This window comes from Buteo buteo, chromosome Z (genome assembly GCF_964188355.1).
Source record: "Buteo buteo chromosome Z, bButBut1.hap1.1, whole genome shotgun sequence".
NCBI lineage: Eukaryota > Metazoa > Chordata > Aves > Accipitriformes > Accipitridae > Buteo > Buteo buteo.
In genome coordinates, this window is record NC_134204.1 from 58,559,616 (window position 1) to 58,577,040 (window position 17,425).

Sequence of the window (17,425 nt, forward strand, 5' to 3'; positions counted from 1 at the left end):
GGTGAAAATGTAATGAGCCAGAGAAAGAACATCATGTCGGATCCACAGCATTTCTAATAACCCAACCAAGACTTTTCCAGCACAAGGCCAAGTTTGGAAGTCTTTTCCCCCTCCTTGTTAACCCTTCTGTCCAGCTTTATATTCTGACTCTGCATCTGTGAGGTCAGATTTCCAGACAGATGTTGTATATTGATCTGTCATTCTTATTCCTACAGGGGTGGGTAGCCCCTGCAGTGGGTGCCCAAAACAAAAAGAAGCCCACTAACAGGTGCAAAGAGGCGGTGGGCAGCCTCACAAGGGCAAAACCCAAAGTGGTGGGCTGTGCTGTGTGTGCAGCTTGTCAAGTGCGGTCCCAGCACTCGGATACGTATGAAGCTATTGGCGGCTGAGGTGACTGGGGGCCGGGAGGTGTGGGGAGGATGCGCACTGAGCCACGGATGAGCCAGGAGGCTGCTTGGGGCTGCCTCGGCGGGGCGGGGTTCAGGCCGGCTGTTGGGGGCAAGGGACCAGAGGCCGGGGTCAGTCCGCCGGTGAGGGTACGGGCAGGTGGGTGCTGGCCGCGGGTGCGGTGGGGCAGAGCCTGGACGGGAGGGGAGTGGAAAGGCAGGCGGGGAAGCACCCCTGCGCTCCCGGGGGAGCTGCCCGTTCTCCTAGCTTTCTCCCCGCCACCCCTCCATTAGTTATTCTATCGGTGGCAGAAAGATCATGCTGTCATTAAAAGCACTTCTCCTCTCTTTGTCCCCGTGCCGGGGAGAGAGGGGCGGGCGGCAGGCACGCCGGGGCGGGCCGCTCGCTGCTGCCGCCACCGCCGCTGCCGCGACGCCGGACACTGCTTTCGGTGCCCCTATGGGTGCCACCGTGCCCGGCGGGGGCGGCTTCCCGCCCGCCCCGCCCGGGCGCTGACCCACCGACCGCCCCGGCAGGTCCTGGCAGCTGCTCGCCCGCCAGCCCAGCAGCTGCCCACCCACCCGCCCCGCGGCCTCGGGAGCTGCCCGCCGGCCCCACTGCGCCCGGACCCCGCCGCCGGCGATGCGAGCAGGCAATGGGAGTGCTCGGGGTGAGTCGTTTGCCGTGTGCCGTTGTTCGAGCTGGGGTTGCGGTGAGGGGTGTGTTTCAGATAGCGCCTTTGCTTGTTCGTTGTGTTGAGTTTCTTCCATCTGCCGTTAAGCAGTCTCAGCCAGTGCTCAGAAATGCCGAGATCTTGGGGGTCAGGGACTGGAGAGGGAAAGGAAGTATTGCCGAGCTGTCCAGGCACACATCTGGGTTCCCTTGCGAGTTTGCAAACTGCAAGTTGCATCCTATAAAGCAAACAGCTGGTGATATGGAGTGCTTTCCATGAATGTCACCTTCAGGGGTACCACCGGTTTTTCGCTGCTCTGCGCCTAAAATGTGTTCCCTTCTTGAAGTCGGGGTGGGTGAGAAGGTGGCCCCCACTGGGTGCTGCTGAAAAGGCAGCCCTGGTGGAGTCAGTGCCAGCAGCATGCATTTTCTGCAGGTATCTCCCAAAGGTGGGCAGCATGGTGTGGCCCTCTGGGCCCCTGCTGGGTAGAACTGGCAGGCCCCAGGCCCAGTACTAGGGCCTAAGAGACCCTAAGTATGACACATGGCAATGACTGCCTTTGTTCAGCTGGAAAGAAGCAAGAAACAAAAATACCAGTGCATCTGTGAGGCTGCTGTGCTTTCAAGTTATTGCAGTTTTTGCCTGCCATTAATGTTGTTGGGTAGGAAGGTGGTGCGAGTTTCCTTAGAGAAATTGGTAAGAAACATCCTAACTACCTCTTCAGCACTGGCAGGAAGGCCCCAAATGTGTCTTGCACTGGCTGGCATGCCTGCAGCAACACACTCCACAATGTGGACACAGAGCCAGCTCTGTGCAGGCCCCCACAGCAGGGCCACTCACCATGTCCATGTTGTCACCTATTTGATATGCAGGTTTTGATCTGCAAAGCATCCCATACCTTCTGGTGGGAGAGCATGGTGCAGCCTTGACCACAGCGAGCAACGCAGCGCACTAGTCAAACATCATGTAAGTACCTAGTGTGGCATGGGCAAGTTACCAGCGTTGTAGTGCTAGCACTTCTGCCTTCCCCATGGGCAGACACAGAGGAACACGGTGCGCCCTGTGGCACCCAGAATGGCCCGGGGAGAGCTGCTTGTGGTGCTGCCTCTTGGGACTGGAGATGCTGCCCACAGGGGAGCGGCTTAGGCATCACACCTGCCTTCCGGAAAATAAACCACAGCTAGGTCAAAATCCAGTAGTGCTTCTTGCACTGACACGTCCGTTTAATTTCGCTATTTTTCCCGCTTCTGCTGCCGGTATGCTTGGAGCCCTGTCCGACGACGAGCAGGCAGTGCGGACCCCCTGGCTGCTACGAAAACGCTGCGGATGTGGCTTATGCCCGGCCGGGCCCGTCTACAGGAGGTTTCACCCTTGCCTGGCGGAGACCCCTGCTCCGCTCCGGCTGCCGTACCACCCGCCCCGCGCCGGCGGCGCCTCTGCCCCCGCCTCCGCCCCCGGCAGGGCCAGACGCGCACGGGCGCCGCGCGACCCCTGGCGGCGGCGCGTGGAACTGCGGACCCTCCCGCCGCATGTGTGCCGGCGCAGCCAATCACCGCCGCGGGGAGCGCTGGGGTCCGCCCGCGGGCGCCGCCGCGATTGGCCGCGCGTGGCCGAGTGAGGTGACAATGGGGCCGTCGGCAGGCAGGCGGGGCCGACGGCAGGCAGGCGGGGCCGCCGTCCGCCGGGACGGAGGGGCTTTTTGCGCAGCGCCCAGCGGGCAGGCCGCAAGGAGCGAGGGGGCGGGGGGGGCTCCAATCAGCGCCGGCCCGGGCAGGCGGGGCCGCGCCGACGGCACGTCGCGAGGCTTGTCGGGCAGGCCGAACAGCCAATGGGAGGTGACGGGGCGGTCAGGGCCGCGCGCAGCGGGCGTGGCCGGGGGCGGGCGCAAGTGCGTTCGGCGGCGTGGGGCCTACGGGCGGCTCGGGGCTGTGGGTTTCTACCGCCCGTTCGCATTCTCTTCCTGCTTCGCCCGCTTACCGGCTCCTTCCCTTTGTGTTCGTCTCCTCCTGCCGTCATGCCGCGCCGCCCTCCGCCTGCCCCGCTCTGTCCCGGTGGCCTCCGCCCGTCGCCGCGCCGCTGAAGGAAAAGGAGGAGGAGGAGGAGAACGCAGCGAGGAGGAGGTTGCCCGCCCGCCGCCGCCTCATGCCGCGGCCCCGTCCCGCCGCCAGCCCGGGCACCTGCATGGACGGGCATGGGCAGAGCTGCGCCTTCCTGCGCCGCCGGGGCTGAGGCGCCGCGCTGCTGCGGGCCGCGTCGCCCGTCGTTCGCTGCCCTCGGCTTCCTCGCCGCCCTGGGGCTGCTGCTTGGCGCAGGTACCGGGGCGGGCCGGGGCCCGAGGGGGGGCAGGGCGCGGCGGGCACCGAGGCCGGGGGAGGGCGTTCGGGGCGCGGGCGCGGGCCGGTGCGGGCGCGGGCCGGTGCGGGGCTGCGAGCGCTGCCTGCTTGGGCGTGCCCTTCCCCCCGCGCGGGCAGCGTGCGCGTCGCGCCCGGGGCGGGGCGGGGCCTGCGGGTGGGGAGGCTGATGCCGCGCTGGAAGTGGTGGGAGTGAAGCCGGGCAGCGTCGGGCTGTGCGGCGGCCTGCCTGAAGACGCGGGGATCTGCTGTGTCTTTTTGCTTCAGGCAGAGCCAGCGCTCGCTTGGCGGGTTGGAAACTGGGGAGAAGGTGGAAGGTACCCCGCACACGGCAGATGCCTACTAAAGTGGACTGTGTTTTCAACTTGGAAGTTATCTGAGCAGTTGTAGTTCTGTGAAAATGTTTCTCTCTAGCTTGAGCACTTTTATATATTTATAGTTTTAGTGAAATAAATTGTAGGCGGGGCTCATCCGATTTTAGTCAAATGGCAGTTCATTCACCCCTCTCTGTACCAAGAATCCACTGAAACCAGCAAGCAAATTTCCTAAAGTTGCAAGGAGTGTGGAGGGACAGATTTTTTAGACTATTTGATAGCTTGACTGACTTGTTCAGCTAGACTAATTTATACATGATTAAAACATTACCACAAATCAAAATGAAGGGAAATATAAGAAAAGTTTTGATGCTTTGAAAGTCAGGCTCTCAACCAATGTTGCCTGTGTCATTTTACTTGGCATAGGTCTTTGTTTGTTTGTGTATCTGAAAACGCAGAATTTGGGGTTTTTTTCCTGTTCTTTTGCAAAGCTACATCTCACTTGCACAAAGGTCAAGTGAGAAACTTACTATTTACTCATACAATTTATGGTCACACTTGGCTGTAGGTTAGAGACTTCCTCCTACTCTGTGTTGTCTTGGGATTTTGACAGGAGATTTGCATTAGCTACCCATCACTGGCAAAACATGTTGCCCTTATAAATTCATGGTTTGGATATTCTGTCATCACTGTGTGAACTGCAGAAAACAACTGTGTTTAAAAACGAAAAGTTCTACATTACTATTCAGTTCATTTCCCACCCATTGTGTCTCAGGAGTTTAGGAACATTTTAATTAGGCTGTAAAATCAGACTGGACCCATGCCTTTTTTTACTTTGAGAACATACAAAATGAGTGGGAAATGTTGTAAAGAGGGGCTTGAGGGGAGGGAAAAGAGTATCTGGTAGGTATATTGTATTTTCCCTTTTTTTCACGCTTCATGTATCTTTGTAAGCTTTTTTATGGTGTTCAGAATCTGCTTTATGGCAGTTTGAAATTAGAGTATACACACAGCTGAATGTTATAGGTCATAAAAGGAACAAATAAGCACAGCATGTTTTTCGTAGATAGTTTTGAGTGCTTGGACAGCTGTTGCATGAAGTCTTGCACATATTCTTTATGAAAGTCCATTTTATGTTATGGCTGTTTTCAGCTCTTTGGATGGGAGGGAACCCGATCTCTCCTTTCACTGGGGTCCTGATAGTTTTAACCCCTATGGAACGTGTGGTTCTGTTTCCTTTAGTGCAGTGTGCAGTCTTGTTCGTTTCTTTTCTGCTTCTCATGAGTTCTTGTATAGAAGTTACCTGCAGAAGACTGTTGTTAACTGCCATGAGAATCTGGAAGGATTTCAGATCATGACAATGAAAGCTGTGGAGGAGAGGGGCTGTAAAACTCCAGTTTGCTTGCTGGGATGGTAATTATGCTTTCTTTGTGGAAATCAAGTGACCAGATAAGATCTAACTGGTTTGTTCATGTAAATGGAACTGTGTACCTGTTGCATACATTGGATAAGTACTTCAGGTTTTAATGGGGAGAGGGTTTCTTAGCCCCTTGTCTTATTGTTGAATTACACTGTAAGAGGTACAGCTATTGCAGTATATGGATTCCTTAGCTGGCAACTTGCATTTCAGACAGCTGTGGGTTTTCTCGCTCATTAGTCCTAGAAAGCGAGTGGTAGAACTGTAGTTATGGCAGTGCCAGGGAAATAAAGCAAACTGAATTTATGGTCTGCCCAGTTCCTTATCCTCCTTCCCCCCACCCTGCTTGCTAGAAGAGAAACTTTGATTTCTATTTCATTCAGTTTTTGTCTAAACATGTATCACTTGCCACCTTTACCACGTCCTTCTGAGGGGCAGGATTCTGTTTAAAAGTTCACTAACTTGTGTAAAGCTCTGAAAGACTAAATGGAGACTTGCTTATTGACTAAGTGATTAACTTAAGCACAGAATTGCATCATTACCTTGATATCTGGAAAGAAATGCTGGGCTCATACTTGGCAGGGGTTAGTGCTCTTAATTTCCATTTAGACAATATCAAGTAATGGATTAAGTCATGCATGGATCATCTCAGCCTTTGAAGTGGTCTGTATTGCTATTTTTCTGCCTCCCAACCCTTTTTTCTCTATTATATAGTGTTTCCCTAATGGGTGAGTGCTGTAAGTTGTCTTCAGGTTGTTTTTTGCAGCACCTGTGAGTGTGTAATAGGGTATTGCAATCCAAGAGGTTTACTTGATTTCTCTCTGCCATCTGTTTTGTGCTTAGGTGACTGCCAGCTGCAAACACCTTGTCGAATCCAGAAGTGCACCACCGATTTTGTATCCTTAACTTCACGTCTAAACTCGGGTCTTGAGGGCTTTGACTTGGAGTTCTGCAAGGCCCTGCGAGCATACTCTGCCTGTACCTATCGCAATTCCAAAGTATGCCGTGGAAATCTAGTCTACCATTCTGCAGTGCTTGGGATCAGCGACCTCATGAGCCAGAGAAATTGTTCCAAAGATGGACCCACATCCTCCACTAACCCTGAAGTGACCCATGATCCCTGCAATTACAGTAGCCACACAGAAGCCAGAGAACATCAGGGAGGGGAGAAGACTCCTCCTACTACTTACCTATTTTGTGGCTTGTTTGGTGATCCTCATCTGAGGACTTTTAAGGATCACTTCCAGACATGCAAAGTGGAAGGTGCTTGGCCCCTCATAGACAATAACTACTTATCAGTGCAAGTGACCAATGTGCCTGTGGTCCCAGGATCCAGTGCTACTGCTACAAATAAGGTATGGATTGTTCTTAAGCACTGGCTTGTGTACCAAAGTAAAAGGCCAAGACAGTAGAGTAAGTCACTTAGCCCTTAACAGTTAAGAAGTGTAGCAGCTTGAGAATCTTCTGTGCAGTAGTCTAAGGAAGTAAAACTGTTAGCCTCTTTTCTGAGAATCAAACAAAACTTAAACCAGGTCCTTTTCTTCCTTTTGTTCCTCCCTACCACAAGAAAACCCTGTACATATCACCACATAAGCCTTTAAGGATACTAAATGTAATGCTTTAAAATAGTTATCAGATTGCAGCATCTGTGACTGCCTCTGCACTAAGTAGGAATTCTAGGCAAGGAGTAAGGAAAGAGTGTAAGTCTCTGCTTTTCATCAGTTCTCTAAAATGTATAGCCATGACAGTAGATAACAAAAAATACTGACAGAGTGGCACAACAAATGAGTTACCAAGACACTGAGGGTTCAGAGCAGAAACAAGAAGAGGAACTGCAGAAAATTGAAAGAATGTAGCAAAAAAATTACATTGATGCTAATTGGTACCCTGGCTTTACTAAAGAAGCAGCAGCCTGAAAATTCTGTTGAGAGTGTAAGTCCCTGTTCAGACAGGCAAGACTTAAGATTGCTCTTCTCTCAGCCACTTGAGGTGGCTAGAGAAGGAATGCATGCACTAGTATTGATAGCTTATGCCATTTCTCTACCTTAAGAAAAGTACTTCCCTCTTTCTGCTGAAGGCAGATAGCAAGTCTGTCTGTAGGAAATAAAACAAGGAGACATAAAGCATAAGCGTGGCTAAAACATCCTTTGATTTACCTCCAGGGCCAGGGGTGAAAAATACTCTGAACTGTTGGGCGCATCACTCTTGTCAATAAAAGTAATTAGTTGAACATATGTTTGAAGCTGATGCTGTAACATATCTTGTTCCCTTTTTGGAGTGACATGGCCTTTTATAACTGTGGTAGTGTAGCTCTTGTATTGTCAAGGTATGTCAGGCTATGTGTACACAGTCTCAAGACCACCAATATTGGAGAATTTTCACTGTTTTGTTAAGTTTGGAAGTAGGTTTTTAATTACTGCAGTCAGGAGCAGGGTGTGCTGGTCACAGTAGGTTAGAGCCTGCACATCTTACATGGAGATGTTTGTGCAGTAATATTAGTATGTGAAAATCAGTTTTGCTATTGCGTTCATGCTGGATTCTGAGGTACTGACTAATGTCAATGCCTGTATGAGTGAGGCAAATTTTTGCATTTGCGAGAAGCCAGAGGCTGGACGGATACATCATTGAAATTCAGAATTGCCTTTTCTTAACTTGTGCCTGTTCCAAGAACAGTCTGCATCGTGAATGCGTTCTGAAGGAGTATAAAATGAGGGAATGAGGCTAACCTGAGTAAGCTTTGCAAAAGAGACTTGGGTCCCTTGAAATCTGCTCCAGTGGCTTTTTTTTAAAGACAGTTAAGTAAGCTTTTTTTCCTCAGTTTTGCTAAAGTCTTGCAGAACGTTCTTTAATTCCTTGTTCCTGGTAGTGCTGGAGGAGGAATTTGAGTCTTCTTGTGTACAAATTGTGTGGGTGGCTAGGGTGTGATGGTAGTAGATAGGTGATCTTATCTTACCCTTTAGCCACATTCTGAAAATAATTGATTAGGGTAGCATGTTATGCTGGTATATGTCTGCTCAAACAGATAACCAAGAGGAGAACTTCAGGAGATAAATATCTTTACGTACTGGGGGAAAGTACATGTTTTAAAGGGTGTACCTTCTGTCTTTATTTATTCTCAATGTTTTTGTGTTTTTCTTTGGCTCGTCATTCTGGAAAAAGTGGTAATACATTTTCCTCTTTTATAATAGTGGCTTAACATCCCTGCTGTTGCACAAGTACAGCTAAGTGTGCAGAAGCAATTAAATGAAATAAGATGTGTGGTTTAGGATATTAGAAATGTCTCTAATGCTAGTATCTGTCACATGTCGTACAGTGCTTGAGTTTTTTCTTTCTTTGGCAGGTAATCAAACTTATTAGCACACCTGTTTGCAGGAAATGAAGGTTGTTTGAATGTACAAGTAACTTAGCAAGATAAGTTTTCATATCTCAAATGCATCCTGTTGACTCCTTTATTTCTTTATGGAGCAGACTGCTGTATAAGATACAGAAAAGGCTTGTTAAACTGCACTGCCACTGCTAGTTTCATTCCTGTCACATTTTTCTCTGCTAGTATTCCATTTGGGTTGTGGTTCTGGACTATCTGCTGCAGGGTGTACTTTCCTAATTTTGTCCACAGGGTAGCTTAAGGCACCTTTATAAAGAGCTACCAAGAGAAGTTCAGTGACTTTTATCTATGTAGTGTTTTTTCCCTAGCTGAGAGCGTGCAAACAGGTCTTCTACCTTCTTCATGAGGAAAGTTTCCAGAACATTATCCGTTGTTAGTCTTGCTGCTTTTTCATTGCAGGTATTTGAGAAAGGTGTTTAATGGGAAATGATAACAAAGGTTTATCCTGAACTTAAATTGTGCAGAAGCCAAAGCAAATATTAATTTGCTAACTAGCCTACTTAATCCACTCTAAAGCAGACCTAATGAAAGCAAAGACAAAAAGAGTAGAAAATTCAGTTTCTCCGAATGCGTTTTTTTTAGGGAAGTGATTTTAAGAAGCTGTAGGAACAGAATACTTAATCTTCACCCCATATGCAGTGTGCTTTTGGAAGGGGCATACCATCACTTGCCGTTGTAGGTAGTTACTACCTTCAAATTTATCATAGTTTTCTGGTGGACCAACCTTTAAGGGAATCAGCAAAGAAGCGAGCATTATGTGTAAAGTAAGTTGTTTCCTCACTCCAAAACCCGTGAGATTTGAGTAACCTCAGCAGTCTGAGGGCTATCCAGTATGTTCATAAAGAACAAGAGAATGCCAGGAGGATACTTTAAGAAAGAATCTGAAGAATAAAAGTATGTTGTTCTGCCCCCACCTCCCACCCTGCATCTGGCAGGAAAGTATGAAAAGCAGGAAAACTCTTCCTTTAATTCCTTGATTGGAAGGGTACATTCTATGTGGGAGTTGTGTATTTATTCACAAAATGCTCTTGGCAATTTGTTTGTAGGTGTTAATACATATTTGTGATGCCATAGTAACAACATCTGTTTCTTCACAGTGAACAAAGGCTACTGTATGTTCTGTAGTCTAGCTGAAACATCAAAGTCTATTTTTTTTTTTTTTTTTTTTTTTAGCTTTTCTGCTGTGCTTATGCCCCTTGGCATGAGATCCTAGGGCTTGTCAGATGGAGACTGAAGGATCATCACTAACTAGCTGGGAAACTGAGTTCAATCTCTCCTTTCTTTTTCTTTCTGATGGACTTCCTGTATGAGTTTTGGGTGTGTCACTGGCATCTTTATGTCTGATTTCTTCAGCTATAGATAAAGAGCTCCCCTGTCTTGGGACCTGTTTTGGGATTTCCTGAGGATAAATGGCTATTACAAGAGGCTCTAGAGGGAGCAGGTAGGAAGGATATTGTAGAATGCATTAAAGAGAAAGGTTGTTTTTTGTTTGTTTTTTTTTTTTTTTTAATTTGTTGTGTGCTTTATTTGGAGGGGTACAAAGGCTTTATTGGCTTTAATCATTGTGACAGGTGTTCTGGATATCACTAGCATAGGTGTGCCTGAACAGCTAATGAGGCAGAGATGCTTGGGCTTGCCTATGGAAAACTTTCCTTCTTGTTTGCAGTAATTGGAAATGGAGATTTTCCTATCCAGGTGTTTTGTAGTGGATAGGTTGAAGGTGAGAGAGTGAATAGAAGGACTGAGAATGAAAAAAACACAGAGCTTTTACTGTAGTGGATTTACCGGGCATAAAGGTTTGAACCTAGGAATTGTTGGTATTACCAGAATGGGGAAACATTGGGTAAAAATGTTCTTTTTCCCAGAGTCAAAACATTTAAATATCTCTCTTGCAGCATAGTTTCTGTTTTTGCAGGAAATTGTTGGAGACTGAACACAGTGTACCTAGCCTCCTTTTAAGTAATATTAAAAGGTTTGTCTTCCAGTTACCGTTCAGTTGTTCTTCTAAGTCGGAGCATCAGATACCTGATCACATATGATTAGTTTTTTTCTTTGTGGACACCCTGCCAAAGGTAGAGATGAATTTGTCTTTATTTCTCAGAAGTAGTACATACTACAGTTTTGTTGGAGGTCATCAAAGAATGATTTAGGTTGGAAAAGACCCTTAAAATCATTGAGTCCAACCGTAAACCTAACACCACCAAGTCCCACTAAACCACATCCCTAAGTGCCACATGTACATGTCTTTTAAACACCTCCAGGGATGGTGACTCAAACACTTCATTGGGCAGCCTGTTCTAATGCTTGATAACCCTTTGGGTGAAGAAATTTATCCTAATATCCAGTCTAAACCTCCCCTGGCGCAACTTGAGGTCATTTCCTCTCCTCCTATCAGTTGTTACTTGGGAGAAAAGACTGACACCCACCTCACTACAACCTCTTTTCAGTTAGTTGTAGAGCATGATAAGGTCTCCCCTCAGCCTCCTTTTCTCCAGGCTAAACAACCCCGGTTCCCTCAGGTGCTCCTCATAAGACTTGTTCTCCAGGGCCTTCAGCAGCTTCCCTGCTCTTCTTTGGACACACTCCAGCACCTGAGTGTCTTTCTTGTAGTGAGGAGCCCAAAACTGGACACGGTATTGAAGGTGCAGTCTCACCAGTGCCGAGGACAAAGGGACAATCACTTCCCTGCTCCTGCTGGCCACACTATTTCTGATACAAGACAGGATGCTGTTGGCCCTCTGGGCCACCTGGGCACACTGCTGGCTCGTATTCAGGCAGCTGTCGACCAACACCCCCAGGTCCGCCAGGCAGCTTTCCAGCCACTCTTCCTCAAGCCTGTAGTGTTGTATGACGTTGTTACGACCCAAGTGAAGGATGCAGTACTTAGCCTTTTTGAATCTCATACAATTGGCTTTGGCCCATTGATTCAGCCTGTCCAGTTCCCTCTGTAGAGCCTTTGAACCCTCAAGCAGATCAACACTTGCACCCAGCTTGGCATTGTCTGCAAACTGTCTCAGCTTTACTGGTGTAAAGATAAACAGTGCTGTTTCCTGGTGTTCAGGACAGCCTGGTCTTAGTAGGACAAGCTATGGCAGTTTGACAGGCATTAAACTGTTCTCTTGCCTGTGATGTTTGTGGGACTCCTGGACAGTTGTTACAGATATTTCAATGCCTTCAATGCATGCCTTTGAGGGGTGGAGAGGGAAGGAGAGATGCATACATACTCACTCAGCAACATCTGTCTGAATGACTTTAAAGCCTCTGGGAGTCTCTTTGGGGTAGTAGGACAGAGAATAAGTTAACGATTATAAGTGGCAGGTTTTTTCTCAGACATGGTGATGGCAGTTAAATGTTAATGTTGTGAACTTAAACAGGCTTTACCTTCCTGTTTGTTGCCATATAAGCTTTATAGTCCCACTGCGGTGGCCGGGGAGAATGTTTCTTCTTGGGTTGTCCACCTGAGAAAAGGAGGTGAAGTATTTTACCTACAGTTCTCATTGATTAAGGATGCTTAACTATAGTCAAGTTCTAGGCAGTTTTGAAATTAATCAATAGTAGATTAATTTCTAGACTGATTTATGAACAGTGACCTTCTTGCTTAACCATGTTCAAGAAACGCTCTCCTGAGTGATCTTGGCTTTCCTTTTGGAAATCATCTAATGCTGAACTGTCTTGTTTTCAGGTTGACTTCCTCTTTATATCTCTGTGGTGCATGGAATCCACACGCCTTCCCTTCCCATTTTCTCCTCTGACATGAAATAGGAACGCGTCATGGTAAAATGTCTTGTGGTGCTTCTGTACCATAGAAGCAGGCTGAAGAGAGATTACTGTATATAGTTTTGTAACACTCCCAGCAGTTCTTGCTTCTGAGAAGTTAGCCCCAGCAGCATCACTGAGGCAGTCCCTAAATCTTTCCCAGACAGTTTGCCCTCACCATGCCCTCCCCACCCCCAATATGCATGGAAGAAGCAAAGTCTCTTTTGCACATACACCTCTTGCTGGTGTCCTTGAGCTATGTTGACTTCAGCAAATAGTGCACTGCAAAAGCATGGGTATATGGAGAAAATTGTGAAGAAATCTTGCTCTGGGTGATGCCTGGTGCTGTCTGATGGACTGAGCAGTCGTTAGTGTTTGTAACACACCCTTCAGTTTCGTTTCATCCCGAAAGACCTGCTATGTATATAAAAAGGAACTAGCCTGTGATGTAACTTGAAATGAGTCTACTGAATCAACATTTTACAATGAGTCCTTACTATTTTCCCTTATTAAATCTCTCTACTTCCACCTTTTGGCATAGGCCATTTTTCAATAGGTGATGAGTGATGCTTGGTTTCCCAGATAAACTCACATGCTTCACACTTGTTGCAGACCTCTGGAAAGGGAAGGTGTGACATTTTCAGTTGGTGATTGGAAGATTATTCAATGTATTCAGGTTTAAATTTTCTTATATGTATGTATGGTTAAAAGCTTTTGCAAGACCCCTTTAGAAATGTCATGTATGCTATGCAGTTATCTGCCTATGAACTTCTAGTAGCTGCCTTTCACAGATCACTTGTTAAGTCCTTTGCAGAATTCCCAAGGATATTTGGTAGACCCCTGGTCTAGTATCATAAAACTTCCTGCTGAAACATCTCCTACCTATTCTCCAGGGCTTGATGAAATCATCAGAGCTGTGTTCTCCAAACATTTTTCCCTGTCTTTTCCCATAGACTGAAATGGTGCATAAGGAGAGCATCTGAATGTTTTCTCATGATGCTAGGCATGAGGTGTAGGGTATGCAGACCTATGCTGAAGATAAAGCTGGGAAACATGAATAGCAAGGTGTTTCTTTAGCTGCATCAGAGTGCCGTCTCAGTAGTCTGCCTGACCTACTGTGCTTTATGCAGACTTACAGACATGTCACTGGATAGGCTCGCTGTGGGATCTCATCTGCTTCCTTGCTGCTCTCTGTTAGGAGAAGAAATACTCAGTAGCAAAGTCTAATGTCATAAGAAGCATTGTGGAGACACTCTTTCAATGTGCATATTCCACTGGTGGGGTATTCAGTTGTTAAATACTTGCATAACATGCTTATGTTCAGTCAATGTTCCCTGCCTCTCTGACTAGCTTTCCTTGTTATGTACCTGAATGCTGACTGTAACCTTTCCATGTATTGTGGCCATCTGTGCTTGGAGTAGTAACTGGGGAGAACAGGGTGGGTCTGTGAATTTTAGTAGCAGCTTCAGCAGTGTTGAGGTAGGTTCTGCATGATTGCATGGTGATAAGCTCTTGCCTGAAAGTACAACCCAGTCATGACAAACATCTGGGGAGAAGAATGGACTTGGGGACTATTACAGTAAAATTATGAGTAAAACTAGCCAAGATCAAAATACATCCATAATAGCAACAAGAACCTGCTGTCCTATGTTAAAAAAAATGCAAACAAAACCAACAAAACCCAACCACAATCAAAACAAAAGAACAACCAACAACCTTTAGATTTGTCCAGAGTCACTGCCTGTTCAGTTGGTAGTGTCACCTTCTTGCATGTGGTACCTCATATCTGTTTTTTAACATCTGGATGAAGTCTAATTCTTAGGCAGGTTCTGTCTGAATTCTTTCCTCAGGAATTTTGCCTGTAGTAGGCGTAGAAGACTTGAATGCCTTTCTAGGTACAGAAGTTGGATTTGTGTCTTGTTGTGGAAGGCCTAGATGGGGTTAAAGATGTTATGAGAAAACTTCCTGCTCTGGTACAGCCCTCGGATTGTTATCCATTATTGCTTTATCATGTAGGCAGCAACAAAGTTGCAGTAAGTCCAAGGGTGTTCAAAAGAGACTTCAGGGCCTTGGGATGACTGGTTAAGGGACCAAGAGCACAAGCAGTTTTCTCCTCTATCCATCCAGTTGCAAGGAATGATGCTGGAAGAAATGGGAAGACCCAGCTGATCAATATCTGGCTCCATGACTGGTGTCACCAGCAGAATTGTAGGGTTTTTTTGATCATGGGTTGATCTACATGACACCAGGCCTGCTGGCAACAGATGGGGTACACCTTTCTGAAAGTGGGGAAAGGATCTTTGCCAAAGAGTTAGCAGGGATCACTGGAAGAGCTTTGAACTGCACTTGACCAGGGGAAAGGGATAAAACCAGGCTCCCTAGAGGTAAGCCATGGGGCACCACGCCAGTGTTTGAAGGATGGTGTGCTAGTGAGGTCCTTCAGTCTGCTTGATGATGTGCTGAGTACACTGTAGCACATTTGAAATGTCTCTATACTAATGCACGCAGCAGCTTAGCCATTTCAGTGCGGGTAGGGGATGGAAATCCACGCGGCAGCAAAGACACAAGGGTTGTTGATGTGTTAGAAACAACAGAAGCACCTGAGAACAGTCACATAGGAATTAAGGCTTCTCCGCAAAAAAAGGTGGCAGGATCAATAGCCCAACTGAAATGCATCTATACTGATGCATGCAGCATAGGCAACAAACAAGAGGAGTGGGAAGCCACTGTGCAGCTGGAAAACTATGATATAATTGTAATCATGGAAACATGGTGGGATGACTTGCACAGCTGGAGTGCTGCAATGGATGGCTGTAAGTTCTTCAGAAGGGAGAGGCAAGGGAGGAGAGGTGGTGGGGTAGCCCTGTATGTATGTTAGGGAGTATTTTGACTGTGTAGAGCTTGATGATGGTGATGAAGGGGTCGAGTGTTTATGGGTAACAATCAGGGGAAAGGCCAATAAGACAGATATCATGGTGGGAGTCAGTTATAAACCACCCAGCCAGGATGAAGAGACAGGTGAAATAGTCTATAAGCATCTAGGAGAAGTCTCACAATTGCTAGCCCTTGTTCTCACGGGGGACTTCAGCTTAGCAGATGTCTGCTGGAAATACAATACAGTGGAGAGGAAACAGTCCTGGAGTGTATGGAAGGTATAACTTCCTGACACAGCTGGTGAGTGAGCCAACTAGGGAAGGTGCCCCACTTGGACCTGTTGTTTGCGAACAGAGAAGGACTTGCGGGTGATGTGATGGTTGGAGACTGTCTTGGGCATATTGATTCTTGGAGATCTAAGCAATGTGGTTAGCAGAACTGCTACTTTGGACATCCAGAGGGCAGACTTTGGCCTGTTTAGGAGCCTGGTTGACAGAGTCCCTTGGTAGGCAGTCCTGAAGGAGTCCAGGAAGGCTGGACATTCTTCAAGAAGGAAATCTTAAAGGTGCAGGAGCAGGCTGTCCCCATGTGCCAAAAGACGAGCTGTCAGGGAAGAAGACCAGCTTTGCTGAACAGAGAGCTTTGGCTGGAACTCGGGGTAAAAAAGAGTTTATGACCTTTGGAAGAAGGAGCAGGCAAGTCAGGAGGACTACAAGGTTGTCATGGTGTTACACAGGGAGAAAATTAGAAGGGCCAAAGCCCAACTAGAACTTAATTATTGTCTACTGCAGTAAAAGACAGTACAAAATGTTTCTATAAATGCATTCACAACAAAAGGAGGGCTAAGGACAATCTCCATCTCTTATTGAACATGTGGGAGTACATAGTGACAAAGGATGAGGAAAAGCCTGAGGTACGTAATGCTTCCTTTCTTGGTCTTTAACAGTAAGACCAGTTGTTCTCAGGATACCCAGCCTACTGAGCTGGAAGACAGGGACAGGGAGCAGACTGAAGCCCCCATAATCTAAGGGGAAATGGTTATTGACCTGCTACACCACTCAGACACACAAAAGTCTCTGGGGCCAGGTGGGATCCAGCCCAGTTGTTGTGGTTTAACCCCAGCCAGCAACTAAGCACCACGCAACTGCTCACTCACTCCCCTCCCACCCAGTGGGATGGGGGAGAAAATTGGGAAAAGAAGTAAAACTTGTGGGTTGAGGTAAGAATGGTTTAACAGATGAGGAAAGAAGAAACTAATAGTGATAACACTAGTAAAATGATAACAGTAATAATAAAAGGATTGGAATGTACAAATGATGCACAGTGCAATTGCTCACCACCCACCGATTGACACCCAGTTAGTCCCCGAGCAGTGATCCCCCCACTCCCACTTCCCCCAGTTTATATACTAGATGTGACGTCACACGGTATGGAATACACCGTTGGCCAGTTTGGGTCAGCTGCCCTGGCTGTGTCCTGTGCCAGCTTCTTGTGCCCCTCCAGCTTTCTTGCTGGCTGGGCATGAGAAGCTGAAAAATTCTTGACTTTAGACTAAACACTACTTAGCAGCAACTGAAAACATCAGTGTTACCAACATTCTTCTCATACTGAACTCAAAACATAGCACTGTACCAGCTACTAGGAAGACAGTTAACTCTATCCCAGCTGAAACCAGGACGGTATCCACCCCTTATTCTATACCATTGATGTCATGCTCAGTTCCCATACCTTCAGTTATGTCCCAGTCAATCATCATCACCTTTGCCGTCCCTTTGAGACACATAAACAATGATATATATATATATATATTTATACACACACACAGATATCATTCCTTTAGTTCATGGGTCTTGTTCATAACTGTTCGTTGAAGTTCATTTAGTTCCTGACTCTGGGCTCCATCTGTCATACCAGTCTTTCTGGGCAGGAGGGATGATGCAAAATCCTCTCAGTCAGTACAGCAGGATTGGGCTTCAGTGCGGTGTGATGAGCAGGTGACATTTGACGCAGCAGGAGGATGGTGTGCACCATTGGATTGTTGCATGCTGGAGTCAGTTCTGGTTCCATCACTACTGCGCTTCGCTCAGTTTTATCACAGTTCGTTCTTGCTCGATCTAAGTGATTCTTACTGTAGTACTATGGATATAGCATATAACAATTATGCTAGTGATAACATACAGTAGCAGGGTTATATAGCAACTAATGTCATACAGTTTAATTCTGGCTATTGTCACCTAAAATCAGATCCCCTTGAGGCACACATCTTAC

General features: G+C 47.2%; 1 protein-coding gene across 2 annotated transcripts in view; it reads left to right on the forward strand.

Moving 5' to 3' along the window:
• The first annotated feature begins 2,759 nt into the window (after window positions 1–2,759).
• Window positions 2,760–17,425, forward strand: part of RGMB (repulsive guidance molecule BMP co-receptor b) — a 54,846-nt gene continuing 40,180 nt past the window's right edge. For both annotated transcript variants that reach the window (XM_075020785.1, XM_075020784.1), the window contains exons 1-2: window positions 2,760–3,372; window positions 5,986–6,497. In XM_075020785.1, the coding sequence (XP_074876886.1) occupies window positions 3,252–3,372; window positions 5,986–6,497 (633 nt within the window). In that variant the 5' untranslated portion in view covers window positions 2,760–3,251. The remainder of the gene's footprint in view (window positions 3,373–5,985; window positions 6,498–17,425) is intronic.